The sequence below is a fragment of the Pogona vitticeps genome, chromosome 3 (assembly GCF_051106095.1).
Source record: "Pogona vitticeps strain Pit_001003342236 chromosome 3, PviZW2.1, whole genome shotgun sequence".
In the NCBI taxonomy this organism is placed as follows: Eukaryota; Metazoa; Chordata; class Lepidosauria; order Squamata; family Agamidae; genus Pogona; species Pogona vitticeps.
The window spans coordinates 169,451,761-169,475,219 of record NC_135785.1 but is presented as its reverse complement, the minus strand read 5'-3'; the positions used below and the strand labels follow the sequence as shown (position 1 = coordinate 169,475,219).

At 41.5% G+C, this 23,459-nt stretch overlaps 1 protein-coding gene across 3 annotated transcripts in view; it reads right to left on the bottom strand.

Moving 5' to 3' along the window:
- Positions 1 to 23,459, bottom strand: part of UXS1 (UDP-glucuronate decarboxylase 1) — a 58,854-nt gene that overhangs the window by 20,025 nt on the left and 15,370 nt on the right. For 2 of the 3 annotated variants that reach the window (XM_020784055.3, XM_078391471.1), the window contains 5 exons: positions 20,147 to 20,174; positions 10,926 to 10,974; positions 9,691 to 9,734; positions 7,071 to 7,131; positions 2,265 to 2,445 (listed from right to left, as the gene is read on the bottom strand). In XM_020784055.3, the coding sequence (XP_020639714.1) occupies positions 2,265 to 2,445; positions 7,071 to 7,131; positions 9,691 to 9,734; positions 10,926 to 10,974; positions 20,147 to 20,174 (363 nt within the window). The remainder of the gene's footprint in view (positions 1 to 2,264; positions 2,446 to 7,070; positions 7,132 to 9,690; positions 9,735 to 10,925; positions 10,975 to 20,146; positions 20,175 to 23,459) is intronic. The other variant, XM_078391472.1, reaches the window with a different exon arrangement.

The following is a 23,459-nucleotide window of genomic DNA, read 5'->3' as shown; positions in this document are numbered from 1 at the left end:
CTTTCCTTTATATTTAAAATAGGATTTATGACTAGAGTGGTCGTTTGACCAGATAAATAGATAAATAGAAAAAATGAATGAATAAATAAATATTTTTTTTCATAGCTTCAGGATCACAGCTGCAAAGATGACATCCATCCCAATAGCCTACACTTAGAGGTATTATCTTGCATTCCATTTATGTTAAGATACCATTTTTCTGCTTGATATTACTTATAAAGAGAGTGAGCTGTGATGCAACAGGCACAAAAAAACAAGCCCATCCGTGTAACTGCCAAAGACAGTCTTTGCATCAACATTGTACTGCCTGTATGTTTTACTTCTCAAAATGGAGGAATGTACCCTATTTTTCCGTGCATAAAATGACACTTTTTCCTTAAATAATCAGACAAAAAATTTTGGGTCGTTTTGATCCTGAAACCCTTTCATCGCTGCTTTACCCGAAGGGAGCCTTCCCTTCCTTTTTGCTAAGCCCCGTGGCTTTGCAAAAGGCAAGGAAAAGCGGTGGTCAAAGGGAGCCCTTTGATCCCTGCTTTTCCCTTCCTTTTGCTAAGCCACATCAAATTTTCTAATTTGTGGTTAGAAAAGGGGGGGGGTCGTCTTATACATTGGGTCGTCTTATACAGGGGTGCCTCGCTTAGCAACGTTAATCCGTTCCGGAAAAAATGTTGCTAAGCGATTTCATCGCTAAGTGATATTAAAAAACCCCTAGAAACACATTAAAATGCAATTAATGCATTCCTATGGGCTTAAAAACTCACCTTTAAGTGAAAATCCTCCATAAGGGTGGCCATTTTCGGTGCCTCTAAAGTGAGGAAAAACAGTGAGCGGCCGTTTTGAAACCGCCGATCAGCTGTTAAAAAAAGGTTGCTTTGCCATGATCGCTTCCCCGTGATTATCGCAAAGCGAAAAAAACCCATAGGGACCATTGCAAAGCAATCGCAAAAAGTTAGTCGCTAAGCGATTTCGTCACTCAATGGAGTGATCGCTATGCGAGGCACCACTGTAAATGGAAAAAATACAGTACACATGTGAAGTATGGATGCTGCAGTAAATCAAGGTGGGCACGGCATAGCCCTGAGGCTCTGTGTGGCCACCAGCCTGTTTTTGTAAGCCACAACCCAGCTTCTGACAAAAAAATGGTGAAGTTATTCTCCAGTAGTGGAGAATCATTTTTTAAACAGGCTGCAATCTACATTGTGCTAACAACCCAAGACACCGACTTCTCAAAACTTGGAATGCTACTTCTCACAATTTTTGGTTTAATTTCCTAGGTGTTTTTTTTAAAAGACATTTTGTACGGTCCCACAGAGTCCCAAAGGCAAAAAAACTGGGCACCAGACTTGTCAGGTTTACCACTCCAAAAATAAACTTGCAGAATTTGCATGCAGAATAGATTAGGTAAAAAACAGACTACATTAAATACATAGATCATATAGACATTGTGTCATTAGATAGAAATCAGGCACACTCAGAGGAGGACAGGGCACAATCCTGCTGGCTTAAATGTGTGTTTATTATTTTACCTATACCACCAATGGTGTGGGGGTGAGCAGTTAAGGCAAGGAAGGACACAGAAATAAAGAGCCTCTCCTCTGTAGCACAAATCCATAACATCTCTCTAACACAGATGGACAGTCCAGGCTTCCCTTTCCTAGACGTGCGCAAGCTTACTTGTTCTGAAAGAAGCAGAATCTTGGATTGCAAGGACTGTCTCACAAGCCTTTACAAAACTCAAATATACTGAGAAAGAACAGCATTATGTCCTTATGTTCTCAAGATGCAGATAAAGGGAAGACCATTCTCCTATTCCTGCCAAGTTCAAAGAAATTGCATTAAACTGGATTAAATTGGGGAAATGTTTAAATTCACCTGGTTTAAAAGTAGAGTTCTAAGTAAGTAGAATCTCTACAGCCAAAATCCAGTAGTAAGTAGAGTAGGCTCATTAAATCAATGGAACCTACTCTTCAGTGAGAGCAGACTCACTGAAATCACTCTGATTCAGTGGGTCTACTGAAGTTGCAGCTTACTACTGGATTTTAGCCACTGACTTCCTGATGTCACTTGGGTAGTCTAGACTAGACCCGCCATTAATATGGTATCTTCAGCAGCCCAATTGCTGCAATGGCATTGGCACTCTTTATATGCCCAGCACAACCATGTAGTTGCTTACAAAGAGCCAGAGATCCGAGGTGGTACTTTATAAGAAGATAGTTACAACTAATTAGCATCTGCGCACAGCCAACTCAATGCATGCTACTCACCTTCAATGTAGAGTGGTTCTACGACATCATGATTAATCAGTTCAAAGTTCTCATGGCCAATCCAGTGTTCCACATTTCTTTTCCTGCCCGTAAAGAAGTTGTCCACAACTGTAACTTCATGGCCATCCATCATTAGTTTGTCAGTAAGATGTGAACCCACAAACCCTGCTCCTCCAGTTATCTGCATTAGGACAGTTTGCATATAAATGTTTCTTCTCTTTTAAAGGAAAACACCAGACAAAAAGTCCACAAACATGAAATGAATGAACAGCAGCTTTCAGAATTTTGCATACATCTTACGGAGAGGGAGGGGAGGGGGAAATAAGAGGAAAAGAACTCTATTTGCATTTGTAAACAAAGTAAGTTTCAGAGACATATTCATTTCACAATTTGCTTCATGTAGCTTCAGGCTTTGTAGAACTCACATTTGCTAATTTGAGATCAGAAACAAGTACAAATTTTAATGTACTGCTGGAAGTCCTTTCTTTCAGGTAGAACAGCCTACCTTCACAGAACCCCAAATAAAGACCCTCACCCAATCCCACTTATCCAAAGAAAAATGTACAAGTTTCCATTGATTTCAGTGCTTCCCAACCCTGGATGCCCAGGTGTTCTTGGACTACAACTTCCAGAAATCCTTGCCAGCACAGGTAGTGGTGTAGGCTTTTGGGAGTTGAATTCCAAAAACACCTGAGTGTTGGAAATCAGTATCTAGATCAATCTGCAAAATACAGATGCCTCTCTGTTAAAAGTATAATTTCATCTCCCCCAAGAGCGGAGTGCACAGCATTAAACATATCTAGAATTTTGTGGGGTTTGCATCCACTTTTACAAAGAACTCAGACAGCACAAAGAGGTACAGAGACCCAGCCTTGCAAGTAAGACTGCAGGTATGCAGGGGGAGAATACTGTAGATTTGACTGGCTCCTGCATTGTGACGATTGCCCCACGTCACTCCTGTCACTCATATTCAGGATCACATTTGCATGAGCCAATGAGAGGAGGGGAGGGGAGGAGTCAGCGGATATAAGAGGGTTTTGTCAGAAGAGATAAAGGGGAGATACAGAATTTGCAGAGAGAGAGAGAGAGAGTCAGGGAGATAGTGAGAACAGATACTAAGAGAGATAAGCTGGTCAAGATAAATAGAGCAGGTGATGTGGCAAGATATATGGCATTTTAATGATTTGATTGTATGCATAGAATAAAGAACATCTGTGATTCTGATTAAATTTAATACATTTCAATAAATAAGTTCTGTTGGCAGTAACCAGACAAGTGTCTGACTACAGTTCTTTATATATTGTGGACAAAGGAAATCCACTGGTGGCAATGAGGAAAAGAGGGAAAGTCCCAATTGGTATCTGCCGGTGGGATGATATAGCGTGAGCAGGGGCTACGTGGCAAAATGTCACATACATTAAAAAGCAAGCCTCCCTGCAGTTGGATAACTTTCAATATGAAGGAGAAGAGTATTTTGACATATGGTCCAAAATAAGGTGATACAAAATAAGGTCACCTCTCAGGGATGCATTAGCTGAAGATTTCCTGCTTTGTCAGGGCCCTGGACTCAATAACTGTCGGGTTCCCTTTCAGCTCTGCAATTCTATGATTCTCTGACATTAACAGAAGAACCGAGAGAGAGAGAGAGAGAGAGAGAGAGAGAGAGAGAGAGAGAGAGAGAGAGAGAGAGGGAGGGAGGGAGGGAGGGATACCACCTTAATATGGAGTTAGGTGTTTGTTATAGATGGCTGACCCTTTACTTTAACCCAGCCACTCTTCTAACCAGTTAAGTTTCTCAGGCAGGGGGATGCTTTCCATGGGGTATATGTATTCACACCTACACTCAGAACCACCATCCACAGACTGAAGCGGCACGTTCCATCTGAGTGCTATTCTGCCATACCTGGACCAGTCTGTGGGCAAATTCCACAATAAGGTACAGTGGTGCCCCGCTTAACGATTACCCAGTTTAATGATGAAATAGCTTCACAATGTGTTTTTTGTGATCGCTATTGCGATCGCAAAATGATGATTGAATGGGGAAAAACTGCTTCACGATGATCGCTTCCCTGCTTCGGGAACCGATTTTTCACTTTACGACGATCAGAAAACAGCTGATCATCGGGTTTCAAAATGGCCGCCCGCTGTTCAAAATGGCTCCCCGCTGTGCTTAGGATGGATTCCTCGCATTACAGGCATTAGAAAATGACCGCCCTATGGAGGATCTTTGCTGGATGCTGAGGTATTTCACCCATTGGTACGCATTAAGCAGTTTTCAATGTATTTCAATAGGCTTTTTACTTTCGCTTGACGATGATTTCGTTCTACAGCTATTTCGCTGGAACGGATTAACGTCGTCAAGTGAGGCACCACTGTAGATTATATTTCATGTTGTCAACCCCTTCACGTTTCTCCCAGCCCTGCCTATAGACAGTATGCCCCTCTGTTAGTTAGATGTAGAAAGAGATTTACAAGGCTGCCTGCTTTGTGCTGCTTCCAAGTTCTCATCTTACTCAACATTCCAGAGGGTGTAGAAAACAACTGAGTGCTATTGAATGAAACAAATGGGCTTCAGTTCCGAAGGATCAATTATGTAACAGGCAAATTCAGTACTCAAATAAAGCAAGCGAAATAGCGGTAGTCATTACAAGTGATTACTGATGGTCTAAGTAATTAACTGTGGAAGACTTTCTTACAGTAAGCAAAAGGGGCAAAGATGTTGACAAGGCTTTTTACAGTGGTGCCTCGCTTAACGGGCACCCCATTTAACGACGAATCCACATAGCGATGAATTTTTTGTGATCGCATTGCGATGTTTCTAATGGGAAAAATCATTTTGCGATGATTGTTAAGCTGTTTCGCTTACCGATTTTCGCATAACGATGATTTCCCAACAGCTGATCGGCGGTTCCAAAATGGCCGCTGGGTAAAAAAAATGGCCGCCCGCTGTGTTTTCGCCCGGATTCCTCACTTACCGGGCAGTGAAAATGGCGGCCGTATGGAGGATTTTTGCATAAAGGTGAGTTTTTTGCCCATAGGAACGCATTAAACGGGTTTTAATGCATTCCTATGGGCTTTTTTTATTTCGCATAGCGACGAATCCATATAGCGACGATTTTGGCTGCATGGATTGTCGCTATGCAGGGCACCACTGTATTTATTAATTATTACATTCATACTAGTAATGTATAGTCTATTTGCTAACAGAGGGGAAACTACCTTCTGCCACGACAGAGAGTCTGGAGAGGGAAGCGGAACGAGGAATTCTTCTACTTGCTGTTGGCACAACAGATAATTTTAAGTCTACACTTCTACCCCCATTTCCTAATTCAAAGTCTGACAAGAATACTCAGTAAAAGTGCTGCATAGAAGATTTATACACAGCCAGTCATGTAATAATAAAATGTATGTCATCCATTTTGGATGACGGCAGAAAAAATGGATTTTGCATTCCCAGAATCAGCCAGGCATATTTCAGTGCGTGTCTGCACACCCACACATAGAAGCACATGTGTGCATGCATTACTGATGGAATATGAGAAGCAATTCCCGAAAGCTCCTAGGGACTGTGGTTTGGCATTGGTTCCATCTATGTCTCTCCTTTAAATGTGTGTTACTGGAGTGGTATGAAAAGCAATCATAACTGGGATTATGGGACAACTGGGCTACAACACTGATTGATTAATTAGTATTCAAACCCAAAGCAAAAGGGTCTTTAAATCAAACAGCTTTGCCATTCCTAGGGCTGTACCATGTTCAAATCTTTTAACAGGCGTCTTCCTGTGAGAAAAAAGCATGGTTGCTGGATGTGACTCCGTGCTAAATACAGAAAGCAGCCTTCTTTAACTTGGTGCACTCCAGATGTGCTAGACTACAATTCCTATCACTCCCAGTCGGTATGCTAGTGTGATAATGGATCTGAAAGGCACTAGCTTGGGGAAGGCTGAAATGACAAGCTGCAGTACTCAGTAGGATGTTGCTTACAAAAGCTCATGTCACAAGCACATCATTTTGCCTGGAGGGAGGACCAGAAAACTCCAGATGTGTCACCAGTGTCTAGCAACTGTATTACACAAGCTGTTCATTCCAAAAGATAATGTAGAATTTTCTGACAGCTGTCGTGAACTAGCATGATTATCCAAGGAAACTAGGTTATCTGATGGATGTACAACCCCTTCCGGGTAAAATACTTTGTTCTCTGTAAAAACGACCACTGGATGCTCGTTTCATTCACTCCCTTTCTCTCTATCAAGTTTTCATATTTCCAGTATTCACAGCTCAAGACTCTTTCAGCTTAATTGGTATTACACACCATCAGTCCCTGACAGAATACTAATAAAATGGAAAGCGAGTCCAACTCTTATCCTTTGTGTTGTTCTGTACTTTTCTTGAGCCACCCGACTGGCAGGTACTCTGGGAGACAACATACTCTGCCTAAGCCTCTAACCCTGACACTATAGTGCTGCTCAGAATATGTTCCTCTAATATTCACACTTTTACAAATCACTGGAAGCCCTAAGTAATTTCATAGCACCCTAACTAGGCACTGGTCAGTAAACACACACACTTATCTTCCCAGTACTGCAGCACTAGATATTCAGACCATTCACTGGACCTACATCTTTTAAATCAATCATATGGCATTTTTAACGATTCCACCCCATTCAAATTAGGACCTAATGTAAGTACAATGGGTTTGCTTTTTAACCTGTGCTATACCAGAGTTGGTCATCTTATGTATTCTCTTCTCATTAATCCTATGTAGAAACATAGGTTTGACAAGTTTTGAGCACATTACAAACTTACCAAAATTCTTTTACGATCCTTTTCAGACAGGAATTTGACTGGTGGATACTTTTGAGTAAAACTACAAAAAAAGCATAAAAAAGGCAAATGATACTAAGATTGGTAGATCTTTTTGCATGTACATACGCCATGAAGAATTACAGAAGTTACAGAAGAGAATACCAGAAATCTCTGAAATGTACTGGTATTTATTATTTATTTGATTAAACACATGTTCACTAATATGAGGTTTTACCCTTGTTGTACAGATCTAATCCAATGCAGCTTTAACAGGTTACCATGATTGTTTGCTGACACATGGCATGCATTACACATTAGTTCAAAACTCTGTGGTTCATAATTGGGCCAAAGAATCTCTACTCTTGTTTGTTCTAAAGATAAATGGATCTAAGGAGTTTATGGAAGAAGAGTGTTCTCCTCCAGTCTGCAGCCACCAAAGTCTATCTGCCAGGTTAAGGGGCTCTCCTGGACTGACCTCCATCTACGGGATGGAAGGGAGTGGAAGGGAGGTGACAAGGAGTGGGGTCCACTATAGCTGCCAGTTAAACTTAAGAAAGGCCAGAGAACGAACATTTCCAACACCTCCCCTGCCCATCCAATTCAACATGGGTCACAAGGGCTTCACAAATCTATTCCAGGAGCCCCAGGTACATCTTTCAAGAATAGGGAGAGGACACGAAGATTTCATTTCCTCACTTCCAACCCAAGTGCCACATTTTGCACGTTGCTGAATTTAAAGCAATTTAAGAATGGAGCTGTTCTACCATTATACTATACAGTATCTGCATGCATTAATAATAATAAGTTTTATTGTAGATACATAAAGGTTTTTCATATTCTCAGTACAGAAAGGTTCGATTCATAAGCTGCCAGAGTGGTCCTCCCCTCTGCTGCCCCTGTAGGATGGGAAGGCATGGCTAATACAATGCAAAAGAGCTATATGGAGGAGGGATGGAGAAGAAAATGCTATGACAACCATTCATGAAGGGTGATTTTAAAGCCCCATATATTCCATGTGGTTGATGAAGAGATGGTTGTAGGCTTGGCAGGCGATATCCTTGACCTTCTTATTAGCTCACCAGCCTGAAACTGAACACTGCTCATCGGGAAAAAAGAATCTGGTATACAGTACTATGGCCTACTATTTCTGACTGAGTAGCACCAGCCATCAGATTTTGGGCATTACAGCTTGCAAGTCATTCACTTCCTTCCCATCTACCTATCCAAGTTTGAGGTATCATTTCCTAGAGGTATCATTTCCCAGCTGTCAAACCTACAGTTCAATGCATTCCAATGGGGGGAAAATTCACCAAAAATTAACGAAGACTCAGAACAAAGCCAAATTAAGTTTGCAAAGTTTTTACAAGGTGCACTAACGATTCCAAGCATTTTAAACAGTTTTTGAACATTTTAAGATACTTTAAAAATAGCGAAAACGGACCTGCCAAAACCACTGAAATGCATTGAAACCTATTCAATGCATTCCAATGGGGAAACCACGTTTCGCTTAGCAATGTTCCCTATGGCGATTTTCGCTTAAGGATGGTAATCCGTTCCCATTGGAATGGATTACCCGGTTTTCAATGCATTCCTATGGGAAATGGTGTTTCACTTAGCGATGTTTTCCCATAGCGATGTTTTTTGGAACCAATTAACATCGCTAAGCGAGGCACCACTGTATTTGACTAGGACACAGCAACATTTAAAAAGGCAGTCACTCCCATGTTAAAGGAATATACAAAACTGGAGAAAAGAATTGGAAGCACCTAACTGTTAAGTTGGATTTTAATGTCAAGATCTGCATCTTGATTTCAGCATTTGAAAGCTGGAACTTTGGGGATCTAAAACCACTGTTTTGGTACCAACTCTGTTACAGTAAACTAGTTTGTATCAATTTCACTTAATTTCACTAAAGGGCAGATACTTTCCAGGATAGCTAAATGAATTATGTCAAGGCAAAATGTACTAAATTTACTGCACAGCAGTTACCCTCAATCAGTGAATGTCAGATGCTGGTAAACACTGATTGTTGCCAGGTATCTCCATATGGAAATGCTTATGTTGACTCAAAATACATAATGCAGTAAAATTTGCAGGGAAGGATCTGGAAGAGGAAAAACTAATTCCAACTGCACCACTTTTTTTAATTGATCCACTAGCTTTGTTACTACTAGTAGTCCAATTTTAAGTACCAGTCACTGGGAAAGAAAGTTTTTATATTAGGCTACAATCCTATTCAAGCTTACATGGGATTACATCAAACTGAATGCACTAGAACTTATTTCTTTGTAGACCAGCAGAGGACTTTTGTGTTAATTATGTAATTAGTCCATATTGATAGTCACCTGTTAATAAAACATACTTCCATCCCATCCCAAGTACTAGTCAAGATTCATTATAGTAATTATACATTTTTGCCTAGGATATATGCACATGAGTTCTGTGACATGGTATGTCCCAACTTAATTCTATGTCCAGACAGTTAAATATTTACTGTAAATGAGGAGTTTTTCAGTATAGTAACATTTTATTCTACTCGAACATCCTTATTGAGGCTCCCTCTGTTAAATCAGGGCAAAACATGAGATCATCTACTTGACAAATTCCAAAAGAGACATACCTTTTTTCCAGTTCTCGGATCTTGTCCCTTAAAGGTGCAACAACCTAAAAGCAAAATGAAAATATTTTGTGTTCCTTTGCAGAAATATCCTTCCCCACAAGAACGAGATACCAGAAGTAGTATTAATAGAAATTACAAGCAGTTTGTTACTATTTTAATTTTATCCATTTAAATTACAACCATAATTAAAGATACATTTCCTAAGCTTCTTATAAGAATACTATAAGAGAAATTCCTTATGTTTTCAGTGGCTGTACAATGGATACCCATGATATAGAAGTACATGTTGCTTAGTTGAATACGAAGAACAGCCCACAGAGACAGTCGTGTTTATGATAACTACCCAGGGAGGGATCAACAGCAGGTCCTGAAAGCAATGGGCTTGATTAGGCTGCCTCCCTTTAGAGCAGATTCACAGAAATCTATGGCACTTAGCAGTAAGTAACAATTAACATGCCCCACTGATTTCCATAGGTCTTCTGTAAATGTGGCTGGCTAGATAGCTCAGTGAGTTAGGAACCTGGATGCGGAACTGGATTCCCCACTGTGATTCCTAGGAGAAGAACCAGCCTGTGTAACCTTGGGCAAGTCCCAAAAGTGCCCCCAGAAGAAGGGAATGGCAAGACTCATGCCAAGAGAGTTCTAGGCACAGAAAACTCTGGGAAGGGTAATCATCATAATCATCCTCATGTTTATGTGAGCATGACTAGAGCTGGACCCAACCTATTTCATGTTAGCATCACCAACATGAAAACTAAGAACATCAACAAGAATAGAATATCACTTCCACATGACATATTTCAGTGCTAACATATAGCAGGAAGCTTCAGGAACTGTGTGGCCACAAATAGAGAATTATTTTGGCCGCAGGTTAAAACACATTTTATTTCTAAATCTTTTATAACTACTGTCCATATTGTATCCCAGCCTAACAGTGTCAGGACACAGCACGGCAAAAACAGAGTCTATAACACAATTTCTAATAAAATCAAGTTAGCCCGCTGTGTGAATTTAAAGGCAAAAGTGTTAGCAAGCTTATGACTAGCTTACTGGAGTGAAGCCAGACATTTTATGAACTCTACCAACATTTCCAGGAGAATAAGAAAAGGCAGCTCTGTACAACAGAAACAATTAAGGAAATAAGGAAGACAAAACAACTGAATAATAAACAAAATGTCTTCCAAAAACAATAACGAGGAAAAGCAAAAATAATATTGAGTGCATTGCACACTGACCTCTTCAATCTTATTTTCTACCTTCTGATCACCGGTATCTTGGATAGACCTGTTGGGCAAAAAGGCAAGAGAAAAATTTTAAATGCCTCAAAGTCTGTTTACCCCAACAATAAGGGTTATATGAGTCAATATGCAAAGTTCTTAATTGTGCGTCAATATATTTAATTAAAACTTAAATAAAATGGATGTCATATCCCGTATTTACATATCCACACAATGGGATATGGTTGCAGGAAAAAATAGGTCCTACATATTTTTTTAACTGAAAAAAGGCAGTCAGTTCTTTAACAGATCCATTTGCAGAAATCAGGCAGCAATAGCAAACACTTCAGAGTAAGATAGACCTGGTTCATCTGATGTTTTCTGTCATACTCTGTGGATATATATAATCTACTTCAGAAACTGTATACTGTTACAGTCTTCAAGGAACAAAGACAGTATTACTAAAATATTGTTAGGTCGGGGTTGATGGTCACCACATGTCTAGGGGACACACAGACAATCCCAGGACCTCAGAAAGACACACCCTCTCCTCATCCCCATTCACCAAAATGTTTTCTCACTAAAATGAGAAGGATGTTTTTCCTGGGGGGGGGGGGGGAAACACCTTTGTACCCTCCTGTGGCCCAAAACATAAATACATACCTATATTCATATTTACATTAAATAAAACATTGAGGATGTAGAGTCCTGAAGGTCTTGACAAAATTGTGTCCTAGAAGGGAACACTGGGCAATTTCCACCCCCCAAACTAATTAAAAAAAAATTTTGAGGAGGGTAAGGATGATGCTTAGAGTGTTGTGTGTTATTCATCCCTGTATTAAGTCAGCAAACATGGCTAGTGCATCCATGCAACCGACATGTAGAATTTATATGCACAAAAATGAAGCCGCATACACACCCAGCTCCTGCACACAGAATGTTACATGCAATCTGATGCTTGGATCCAGCCTATCTTTGCAAGAAGATGCGACAAATTAAAAGTGCCACTCCAGATAAGTGACACTCTATAGAAAAATGTTCCTGCTAATTGCAAATCAGCTTTATGCATCCTTGCACTTTTCCTCTCCTTTCCAAGAGCCTAGATACCAGTCGCTGGCCTGATGTGAAAAGTTCTCTAAGGGACACCTGCAAAAAGGTCTGACAGATGGCACCTTGCCCTTGGCTGATCCTGATTTGGTCTTCTGTGCTGAGAGAGGCAGATCCCATTGATTTTAGGCAGCCCGAAACCCAGCTCAGTTACATCTACGGCACCTCTGCCGGATTAGCACCAGTAAACATTTATTTTTATCACCAGAGTAAATCCAATTTTACTCTTCCCACACTACAGGGAGCAGAAGTGTTCTTTCTTCTTTTTTCAGGAACCTTTAGAAAGCTAGTTTCAGAAACTCACCATAGGAAATTTCACAATACTTGACACAAATGATTTAGCAATGACTGATAAGCAAGGGAAATGACTTTGCCATAAAGCTTAGAAGTTTATTTACTTATTCATTTACTAAAGTTATATCCCACTCAAATAGTGATGAACCACTGCTCTGGGTGGCTAGATCAGAAAAAAGTAGTGGAATCGGACTGTAGGTCCCCTTGAAAACACAAATCTCTAGCTGTAAAACTTCCACATTCTGTTTTGCTTAGCTGTGTTCTATAATGAGAACAATAATTTCTTGTTAGTATTAATTTGCATTGAACAGGCAGTTATAAAGGTGACTGACTAAAGTTATTTTCTTATATGGGTTGTTTTTGCTTCCTTTACAGATACTGGGTTTTAATTAAGATATTTTGAATTGTGACTCCCACCATAATAGAGAATACAGCCACATGTAACAAGTTCTCAGAGTCAGTGAATAGGGGCCATTAAATGGAGAGGGATTATTGTGAAGATACATAGATAATTTGCTCACACAGTACTGTAGTGGGTATCTACTACTGTATTTGGCCAGAACACGGCCAAACAGCCCAAAAAACCTATAACAACCAGCAGATCCTGGCCATGAAAACTATCGAGAATACAAAGTTGACAGTGTTTTTGCTAGCCAGTTCCTCACAACTTAGGTTACCCACCTAACTGTGAGGATAAAATGTAAGTGTAAAGCACAGCTGATTTATATGTGCTTCAGCTCACTGTGTAAAAGAGCAGGATAAAAATAAAAGTGAAAATGAAGTAGCCCTTTGAGCTCCTAAATAAAAAAAAAAAAAACCAGCTAAACTATGTATGCACTGCTAAGCTAGCCTGAGCTGATAATTTTCAAGACCCAGTTGTCTCGAGTGATCTTGCACCAGTTCTGGAGGTAAGGAGACAGGCGAGTAGAAAGGTGGGTGGCCTGGATGCTCACCGGGAAGTCAAAGGTATTGTCTTGATTTTCGCCCGGGGGGCTTAAAGGACTGACGCTTGTTGTTCTGTGGTCTGAAGCTGGAGGCTGAAGAAGAGGCCTGAGATGATCTTGCAAGTGGTTGAGGCTTAAACTGGCGAAATGTAGAGGATGTTGCCTGCTGGTAAAGTTGTTGCTGTACTTTAGACCGCCAGTGGAACTTAGATGGTCTTGGTTGCTGATGTACAGCATAAGACTTGGCCGTCTTCTTACTCTTATGCAAGTTCTCTAGGTTCTCGTCCGTCTTTTCACTAAACAAACCCGAGGCATCAAAGGGTAGATTTTTGATCCTGGATTTGATGTCCTCCATTATGTCTGCTGAGCGCAGCCAAGCATGCCGTCTCAGTGTGATGATGGATGCCAAGTTCCTGGCATTGGCATCCGCCACATGACGTGAGGCCAATCGCTGATGTTTGGAGACAGTCTGTGCCTCAGCGTGGGCATCAAGGCATGCCTGCCTTATGTCTTCTGGTGCTACCTGAAGTGCTGGAAGCACTCTAGCCCATAACTGTTTTTGATAAGCCCCCATAGCAACAAGGTAGTTGAGGGCCCTAAGGGCAAAAGTCGTCATAGAATATAACCTTCTCCCCAACACTTCCAAGTCCCTACCTTCTTTATTGGTAGGGGTTGGATGACCCTTAGCAGGTAAACGTCCTGCACTAGACTCTACCACGAGAGAGTTAGGAGCAGGATGTTTCAAAAGACACTCAGTCTTTGGTCCATGCACTCTATACATATTTTCAGTCCTTCTGGAGAAAGACGGTGAATCAGCTGGATGTTCCCAATATCCGGTGATAAGGTCCATTAGCTCTGGCACATAGGATAAGCTAACCGGACGAGACCTATCTTTATGAATGTCTCCAAAAATGAGGTCATCTTCCCTAGAAGGAGACTTCTCAACCTCCATCCGTAGAGTTGATGCCATCCTGGAAACCATCTGAGGATAGGATGAGAAATCCTCGGATGGGGACGACGGGTGAATGTCTGCTGCATCAGATGCGAGTGGTTCCCCTGGTACAGGGGTGTCAAGGGAAGCATCAGACGCGTCACCATCCTCCTGGTCCGAAGAGGGACGAGAATCTTGTTCTTCGTTATCCTCAGAGGACCGAGGTGGAGCCGAAGGTAGAGATCCTCCTGTAGGCTTCGAAGGTTTAGGGAGGAGTGGTCTACCAGGAACAGGAGGGGGAGCCACAGGCTTCTCCGGCGCAGACGGCGTCGAAGGTACCGATTTAGTAGACTGCCCCTCCGGAGACAAAGCTCGATCTTCGTTGCGGGGCATCGGTCTCCGATGTCGTCGCTTCTTCGGCGGCGAAGCGGAGGACGAAGAAGAAGAGGAATAATAGGTCCTCTTCCATCGTCTCTTTCCATCCCTCGATGTCGAGGAGGAATCGGTAGAATAATCTCTCCGACGTCGATGTCGCCGTCTCGACCGGCGCCTCTCTCTACTATCATCAGAGTCCGATGTGGAATAATCCCGGCGGCGGTGCTTCTTATGCCTATCGACGTCGGAAGCCCGCTTGCGCTTACGATGGCGCTTGGTCTTCTTCGCCGGTGGTTCGTCCTCAAGTTCCGACACCGGACGTCGAGGAGGGTCCGGTCGTCGAGGAGGGTCCGGTCGTCGAGGAGGATCAGGCTCGACGGGCTTCACCGGTCTCCTTGGGGAGGACACGGGCGACTTAGTGGTCGGCGATCCCGGTGTAGACGACCGGGATCGAGATGCCCGTCCGGTTAGAATAGGGCTGTCGGGCTGGTCGGTCAAGCCAGAGATAATTCTTCCAATCTGGCTGACTGTAGGAGACCTCTCGACAACGACCAATGGTTCCTGTCGAGGTGGAAGAGAGGCTCCCGGCTCCGACATGTATTCCCGATCGCGGGATGAGTCTTCTAAGATCGGTGAGGGGAGCGAAGTGGAGATAGGTGGGACCACCAAGGTAATCTCCTTCGACTTCGTCACCGTTTTAACCGACTCTTTCCTCTTTTTCTGGTGTTCGGACATCGATGGGCCTGCGGCATCAGTCGAAGCCGATGTAACTATCTTCTTAGAAGAAGACTTCTTCTTAGACTTGCCCTTAGAGATCTTCTTAGAGGGCTTGTCTGGAGAGGCTGCTGAGGTAGACGGGACTACCCGGATCGCCGAACGTACAGCCGAGGAGGAAGGCGCTACCTCCATATCAGATGGCTGAGAGGCCGAAAGTGTTTGCTTCCACAGGGAATACTTCAACCGCTGCTGACGGGCCTTCAGGGTAACTTTGGTGAACTGTTTACAGTGTCTGCACTGGGACACCAAATGCGATTCACCCAGGCAGTACAAACAAAGCGAATGCCCGTCCTGAAAGGGTAGCTTTCTAGAGCAAGCGGTGCAGAGACGAAAAGGTCCTCTCCTCGGAGATGGCTTTTCCTTCGGAGGCATAGGGTGGTAGACCAAACTTCCAAGTCGCAGTAGACCAGACCTCCACAGGATAAAGAAAGTCCGGTAGACCAGGAGCCAGAAGCGAAGAAAAACGAAGAGATATGGTCAGCGCGCCTCACAGTAGGAGGCCAATCGGCAGCAATCGAACAAGTCCGGTTGGCGCGTGGCGCCTCAGCAGGCGGCCTAATAGGCCAATTAGGCCTAATTGGCCTGAAGAAAGACGCCAGAGGCTAGAGAAAGGTCAAAAAATCCAGTCCAAATTCAGGGCAACGACAGGCAGATCAGCGATATTCAGTCCAAGTCAAGAAAGACGAATAAATACAGAAGAATTCAGCCAAAAACAGGAGCTCTATCCGAGAGGTTCCAACTTTCACAAGCGGAAAAAAGGAACTGAGCCGTTGGCGGGCTGAGCATGCTCAGTGCAGGGCAACCTGAACATTGTTACTTTTCTATTGCAGCTCTAGAAGATTCCGAGAGGCCAGCACAAGTGCTGACTTAACCCATTAGTGTGGATTCATGGAGAACCACGTTGAAGAACCTATAACAACCAGCAGATCCTGGCCATGAAAACTATCGAGAATACAAAGTTGACAGTGTTTTTGCTAGCCAGTTCCTCACAACTTAGGTTACCCACCTAACTGTGAGGATAAAATGTAAGTGTAAAGCACAGCTGATTTATATGTGCTTCAGCTCACTGTGTAAAAGAGCAGGATAAAAATAAAAGTGAAAATGAAGTAGCCCTTTGAGCTCCTAAATACAAAAAAAAAAAAAAACAGCTAAACTATGTATGCACTGCTAAGTTATCAGTGTCAAGGAAAGGTGTCAAGGGCAGAGTAGATTTATTTTGACCTAGGGAGTCAGATTCCATCTGGGAAAAGTCTCAGGGACCACATTCCATCCAGGCCCATGACCAATACAAAATGGGCAAGTGAAAGGAAATGTAATCTCACCCCTTTGGGTATATTCTCACTAGGCATGCAAAATATAGCTCAATTCTACACCTGTCAATTCTACACTAAGCCCCAGTGCAACAGCCTCCCTGCCTGCAAATCACACAACTACATGCAAGGTGTCTGTCATTTAATGATCCACATTGGAAGCTTAGATTCTTGCAGCAGCCTCCTTAACTCTTTACGACCAATGGGAACAAATAGAGCAGCAGCAGCTCTTAGCAGGAAGAGGAAGAACCTCCCATGAGCCACATCCATCTTGCAAGTGGCATGTTCTCCATCTCTGGTCAGGGCTGTGTTTTATGTAATTATTGCCTATCATAGCTTCCTCCCCATTTTGATTAATGTCTAAAGATGGTTTGGTTTTGTTTTCTGGTGGCCAAGTCAATCTACTAAAGGTGCCATTGTATCTACCTTATTTATATGATCTTCATGAAAGTTTGAACTCTTAAATTTAACTTCAGCATAACATAATATAGTTCATGTTATCATTTGCTGAGAACCAAAACTACTATTGCTGTTTCTTGGTTTATTATCCTATGAAAAAGAGAGCAGATCTCATCCATATCCTAAATGTTCTCAAGTATGGAATAATCAGACTTTGGCACACTCCGGTCTTTCTAAGAAACCAGGGACTCTTGCTCCACCCCAGAACTGTCCACAATCATGGATTTAAGAATACATTTTTGCAATTTACCTAACTGGACAGATTTCAATATCTTCTGTAGCAAATATTTATTTAAGAGGACTTCTGCAAATTGGACATACTGCATGGCAGTTATACAGTGGTGCCTCGCTTAACGAGCGCACCGTATAACGATGAAATCGCATAGCGATTAGGGTTTTGCGATCGCAAATGCGATCGCATACCAATGACCCCTATGGGCGAAACTCGCATAGCGAAGATTGGTAAGCGTTTCGCTTACCGATCTTCGCTTTGCGACGCCCGACAATCAGCTGTTCCGCAGCTCCAAAATGGCCGCTGGAAGCCCCGAAATGGCCGCCCGCAGTGTTTTCGCGCCCTCCCCTCGCTTACCGAGGGCGTGAAAATGGCTGCCAGCTATGGGAAAACTTCGCTGAATGGTGAGTTTTGGCACCTATTGGAACGCATTAAACTAAGTTTAATGCATTCCAATGGCTTTCCCCGTTCCGTACAGCGATGTTTTCACATAGCGAGGGTTAATCTGTTCCGTAGGCGCCACTGTATATGGTATAATTAGCATTGCCTCAGCTTACAGGTTTTATTCTCTCCAAGTGACTTCACCTAAATTCAGACTGGCTCCAGAATGCTTGAGCAGAAAATAATGAAACTGTGTGATGTGTTTTACATCCTGGGGATTTCAACCAACGGGGGGAAAATGCTCTTTCCACTAAAACAAGACTACTTGGCTTGGGAAGTCAAGCTGCATCTACGGACACAGAAGAGTTTTTGTTCACTGAATAAGCAAAAATGACAGTGTCAGAAATCAGTTAAACAATTCCTCTGCAGAACTCTGCATGCCATTTAGTTTAGGAAAGACTCCAAACCTTATTTTTGTACTGCTGTATATTCTGTATTTCATGAAAAGATCACAGCAGCCTCTCATGATCCCAACTGACAAGCATTCTAAAAAAGGTTAAATTTCTCTAGCACTGTCAAGGGCCAGAAGACTCAGCCATTCATTAAGTATGTTTCCCTGGCAGCAGTAAACATCCTTTTGACCTTATGAGGAAATCAGTACATAAAACTGTAGCTAAAACTGAAAAGAAAGCCCTTATGATTGATGGCAAGCATATAAAATGCTTTACTTGGAACATTAAGGCAAGCAGTCTATTTTAACTCTGTATAAGCCAAGAAAGCAGCACATAGTAATTCCAATAGTGTACAAGAAGCAGAGGTCCAATGTGGTGCAGTGGCTAATATTTGAACCAGCAATTCAAATCTATGGCAAATTTTAAAAAGCTTATAACATGCAATTAGACCAGTCACTATTTCTCTCTCTAAATCTACTTCACAGGTATTTTGCCAATGACAGAACAGGGAGCACTGAGGTATACTGCCCTGTACTCTGCAAAATATTAATAAGTATTAATAAGCAGGGACCAGAAGGAGATACGGGTACTAGGAAACCCTCTTCCTTTTTAAACATAAATATTAGAAATCTTTTTACCCCTAGAATACCAGGGTAAAAATTCCTATGAAACATTTGCTTTGTTGGAATGAACATTCTTGATTTTTTTTTTAAAGCCCAGATTTTAGGAACTCAGGCTGTGTAGTATGAAGATTTCTATGCATGATAGTCTGCCACATGATAAAATGATAAGTTCTGGGTACACTTAAATAATGATAATATAATAATAATTATCTTGGAAGTGCAGAGCTGGAAGGGACCTTTCAGGTCATCAAGTCCAGCCCCTGTCAAGGAAGCACAGTGGGGGAATCAAACTCTCAGTCTCTGGCTATGCAGCCAAATTCCTAAAACACTGGGCTGTTCAGCAGTTCGTTCCAGCAGTTAAAGATGCTGCCATTTTAATGGAAGATGCATCCATGTCCTTGTTTCTTGAAAACTGCTGTTTGCCTTATTCCACTTAGCTGCCCTAATCTGGAGACACTATGAGCAAGTGCCTGTTATCTTTCTGTCTTTTAACAATCCTACATGCACTTACTCCATAGTGTCATTGAATTCTATACAGTTAACTTTCCCAAATAAATACATATTGAAGCTGTTTACAGTTTGGAATGCGTTGTCTTACATGCTGCTATTTGGGAATAAACTCCACTAAGCCAAGTAATATATACAGCTGAGCAAAAACACACACATTTTTCTGTGCAGTTTCACAAATATGCCAACATTCCCATTTTATCTGCTGATTTATAAACAATGTACATGAAGAAGTAAAAATACTATCATGTTTGATAAGAATGTTGAGTACTACATAGATTCAATCCGTACATACCCTCATTTCTGACTCTTTGCTGAAAAAATCAAGAAACCAAGGAAACCTGAATTTACATCTGTTCCTCTCATAGCTTCAAAAATTTCTGGAAATTTTAATTGCTACTAATATAGAGAAATAATCAACAAATCACCTTGGAACAAATTTTTAAGGTAGAGGCATTATCCAGTTTTTACACGCACTTTAGGTTCCAAAAAGCTTTGGAGGAAGAAGTAAGAAGAAGAATTGTATGTGTTTGTCTACAGTATGTATTTGGGGGCGGGGGACTGAAGAATTGGTTGCAAGCATACTTATCTGATTAGACTCTCCGGCTCCATTTTCTTGCCTTATCCTTTCATACCTCCCTCTACAAAAAGTATTTGCTGAAAGTAGCAGCTGTCATTCTTGTTAGAATGTGACGCAACACTTTAACCAGAGATACAAATCATATCACATATCAGTTTTCTCCCTTCAAAAAAGCAGGACAGGCTGGGGGAAAGGGTATTTTTGTATGCTATAAGAAGTAATACTTTATATTCACATAGACATATTTTTCAAAAAGTGCTGTATTACCTCATGTTGAGTACATTTCCCCAGACAGCTGTGGGAAAGAAAAGAAGACTGTTAGAATTTCTTGAGAATAATTTAAGTCAATTAAAAACACTAAACAGCATGTATATCATGTAACAAATTGTGAAGTATATCCCAAACTAGGGAAAGGCAACTCAATTTAAATTCATCAATCTAAATTCAAACGCACATGTCCATAATGAAGTCTATTCTATCCCACTTCTGCATTTAATATGGGGAACCACCCATATGAACAGTGTTGTAGAACAGTACTAATGAGCAGTGCATTTCAATAAACTTTTAATACATTTTCACATTTAACAGTCTAAAAGGATAAAGATTCTGGTGGCTGCCACATGCATTGAAAATGGCACTGCCCAGCAGCCATCCATTTCCTCACTGTCCTTTGGAGAGACGGCACATAACAACTTTGATAATACTGACTGAGGTGTGGAATCTAAAAGAGAATTATTTTTCACTCCATATATTCATCCACAAGATGTGCATCAGATGTGCATCTCCCTGCAATCCAGACTGAATTAATTCTTTAAGCATCCATAATTTAGGGGGGGTGGGGAAATGGGATATTGAAAGAAAATGACTATTCCTCCAACAGAGCTGAAAATCAATTATGTCAGTTAATCAGAAGAAAATTCAACACTTTAAACTGCAGAAAACTCTAGACACAGTTAATATGCCTCTTCTTCTGGGCTTCTTCACACATTTTACGGTTTCTTCATACCTCACACATTCCTCTCTACAGCAAGACTTTCAAACCTGACATAAATAATGTGTAATTCATGTACCTTTGGTTACAAGTGACAAGTTAGCAAGGTTCATTTGTGTGTTTCAGTGTGAGCAAACACATATCTGGAAAAGAATTCCAACACAGGTGCTCATCACAAAACAAAAACAGTCAGGCCTAGTTAGGTGCTGTCTAAGTTACATATCGTTTTCTACATGGAAGTTCATTATCCTTGAGAGGTTAATAAGCGGAAAAGCCTTTTGGAGATGTATGACCATAAATATATACCGGGCGCCCCTGGAGTTGATTCTTCAAATGTGACAGATGGTCACCCATGGACAGACAAGTCCTTTTATTTATTTATTTATTTATTTATTTATTTATTTATTTATTTATTTATTTATTTATTTATTTATTTATTTATTTGATTGATTGATTGATTGATTGATTGATTGATTGATTGATTGATTGATTGATTGATTGATTGATTGATTGATTTCTATCCCGCCCATCTGGTCTAGTCGACCACTCTGGGTGGCTTCCAATAACGTGTATACGATAAAACGAGAATTTTACAAACAGTCCATAACACATAAAATAATAAAGCAAATAATAAATGAAAGAAAAAATAAAGAAAGAATTAAATATTGAAGTCAATTCAATAGAATTCAATTACTAGGGCAGTTCTATCCAATTAACAGTGCAATCCTAGGGAGAAACTCGATTAACAGTGCACGTGTAAAGTATGTTTAGGATTCCTCAGCCCAGCTCCTGATCTTCGCAGCCACTTCCTCGTTAAGGGGTGGTCTGTGACTTCAAACGGAACTCCCATCCTTCCCTTGTGTTCTGTTCTACTCTGCAGGTGACACTGTGTCACGGCCATAACACCACTGAACAGAGCCACAACAGCTGCAAAGGAAGTGCCAGTGGTTTGGTGTGACAGCAGAGTCCTACCTTTCTTGGTGTCAGCAATTGCCTAAGGATTGCAAATTCAGTAGCCTTTTTTTAAAAAGCAGTATTTCTTTTGATCCCAGCTCAAACGCTTTCCCTGCAACTTGGGGATAACAGGGAACAGCCCTGTAAGATAAGTATAATTAGTAAGAGAATGGCTGTGGGGCACTCTGAATATACTAGGGTGGTATATAAATCTACTTAATTTTTAAAAGCACTGTTCCTTTCATTAAGGACAGCAGAGAGAAGTCAGCATCTGAAACAAATATGCTTTAGAATCCTTTTAGGAAAACAGAGTATTAAAGAACTGGAAGCATCTAAAGTTACAGTTAAACACAGTGCCCACCACAGGCCAAGCCAGATTTGCCAAAAGCACAACAGTCACATATGTATAAACTATGCCCGCCAAAAATAACTTTGCTTTAACAGCCAATTAATTTCCAACCATAGAAACAAGGGAAAGAACTCCAGAGGAAAAAAAAGTATCACCAGGAACACACACCACTGCCTTTCTAAAGTTAGTATCAGCCTGTTTCCAGTCATCAGCTTCCCATGCTGCTTCTCAGAAAATCTTCCCCAAACTGGTGTCCTCCAGATTAGACGACAATCCTCATAAACCCCAGAACATTTGGAAGGCCACACACTGGGAAAAGTTGTCCTATGAAATGCAAGAACAAGAAAACACCAGCCCTCAGAGCTTTGTGGCTATCCTGGCTGCTAGAAAGACAAACAAGTGGGTCCTAGAGTCAAATCAAGCTTGAACTATCTTTGGAGGCAAAAATGTTGAAACCGAGGCTGTTCTACTTTGGGCACATCATGAGAAGGCAGGATTCTCTGGGGAAAAAAAACCATTTTGAGAAAGGCTGAAGGCAGCAGGAAAAGAGGAAGACCAAATACAAAATGGACTTGATTCCCTAAAGGAAGCCACAGAGTTCAGTCTCCAGAAGCTGAGCAAGGCTGTTGAGGTCAGGACATTTTGGAGATCACTATAAGTTGGAGGCCACTTGATGGCACATAACAACAACAACAACAACTTGTAATGACCAGAGGAATAATAGCTACTAAGAAGTTGCTACCACTTATATCCAACTAAGAACACTAGTAAGAGAAGATTAGTTCAGATCCAACTGGATATAGGAGACTAATTAGCGTTCACCAAAATTGATTGGGCACTGCCAAACCTGTATCCTTCCTCTACTTTTTTCCCTCCTTTAAAAAAACAAAACAAACCCCAACACACTTCTATGCTCCTATCTGTTCCTTGGGGAGTTTATACAACTCCTCTTGTGTTTAACTCTTCATGCAAGATCTGTATCTCATTTTCAGTGGTATAGTGTACTAAACGTTTGATAGCTGAATTGTTCAGGAAGACAAAAAATGAAGACTTAGAAGGACACATCCCTCTTATTTTTGTTAAGATAAACAGCAGGGACGTGGTGGCGCTGCAGGTTAAACCGCAGAAGCCTGTGCTGCGCAGGATCAGAAGACCAGCAGTCGTAAGATCGAATCCACGTGACGGAGTGAGCGTACGTCGCTTGTCCCAGCTCCCGCCAACCTAGCGGTTCGAAAGCATGCAAATGCAAGTAGATCAATAGGGACCACCTTGGTGGGAAGGTAACG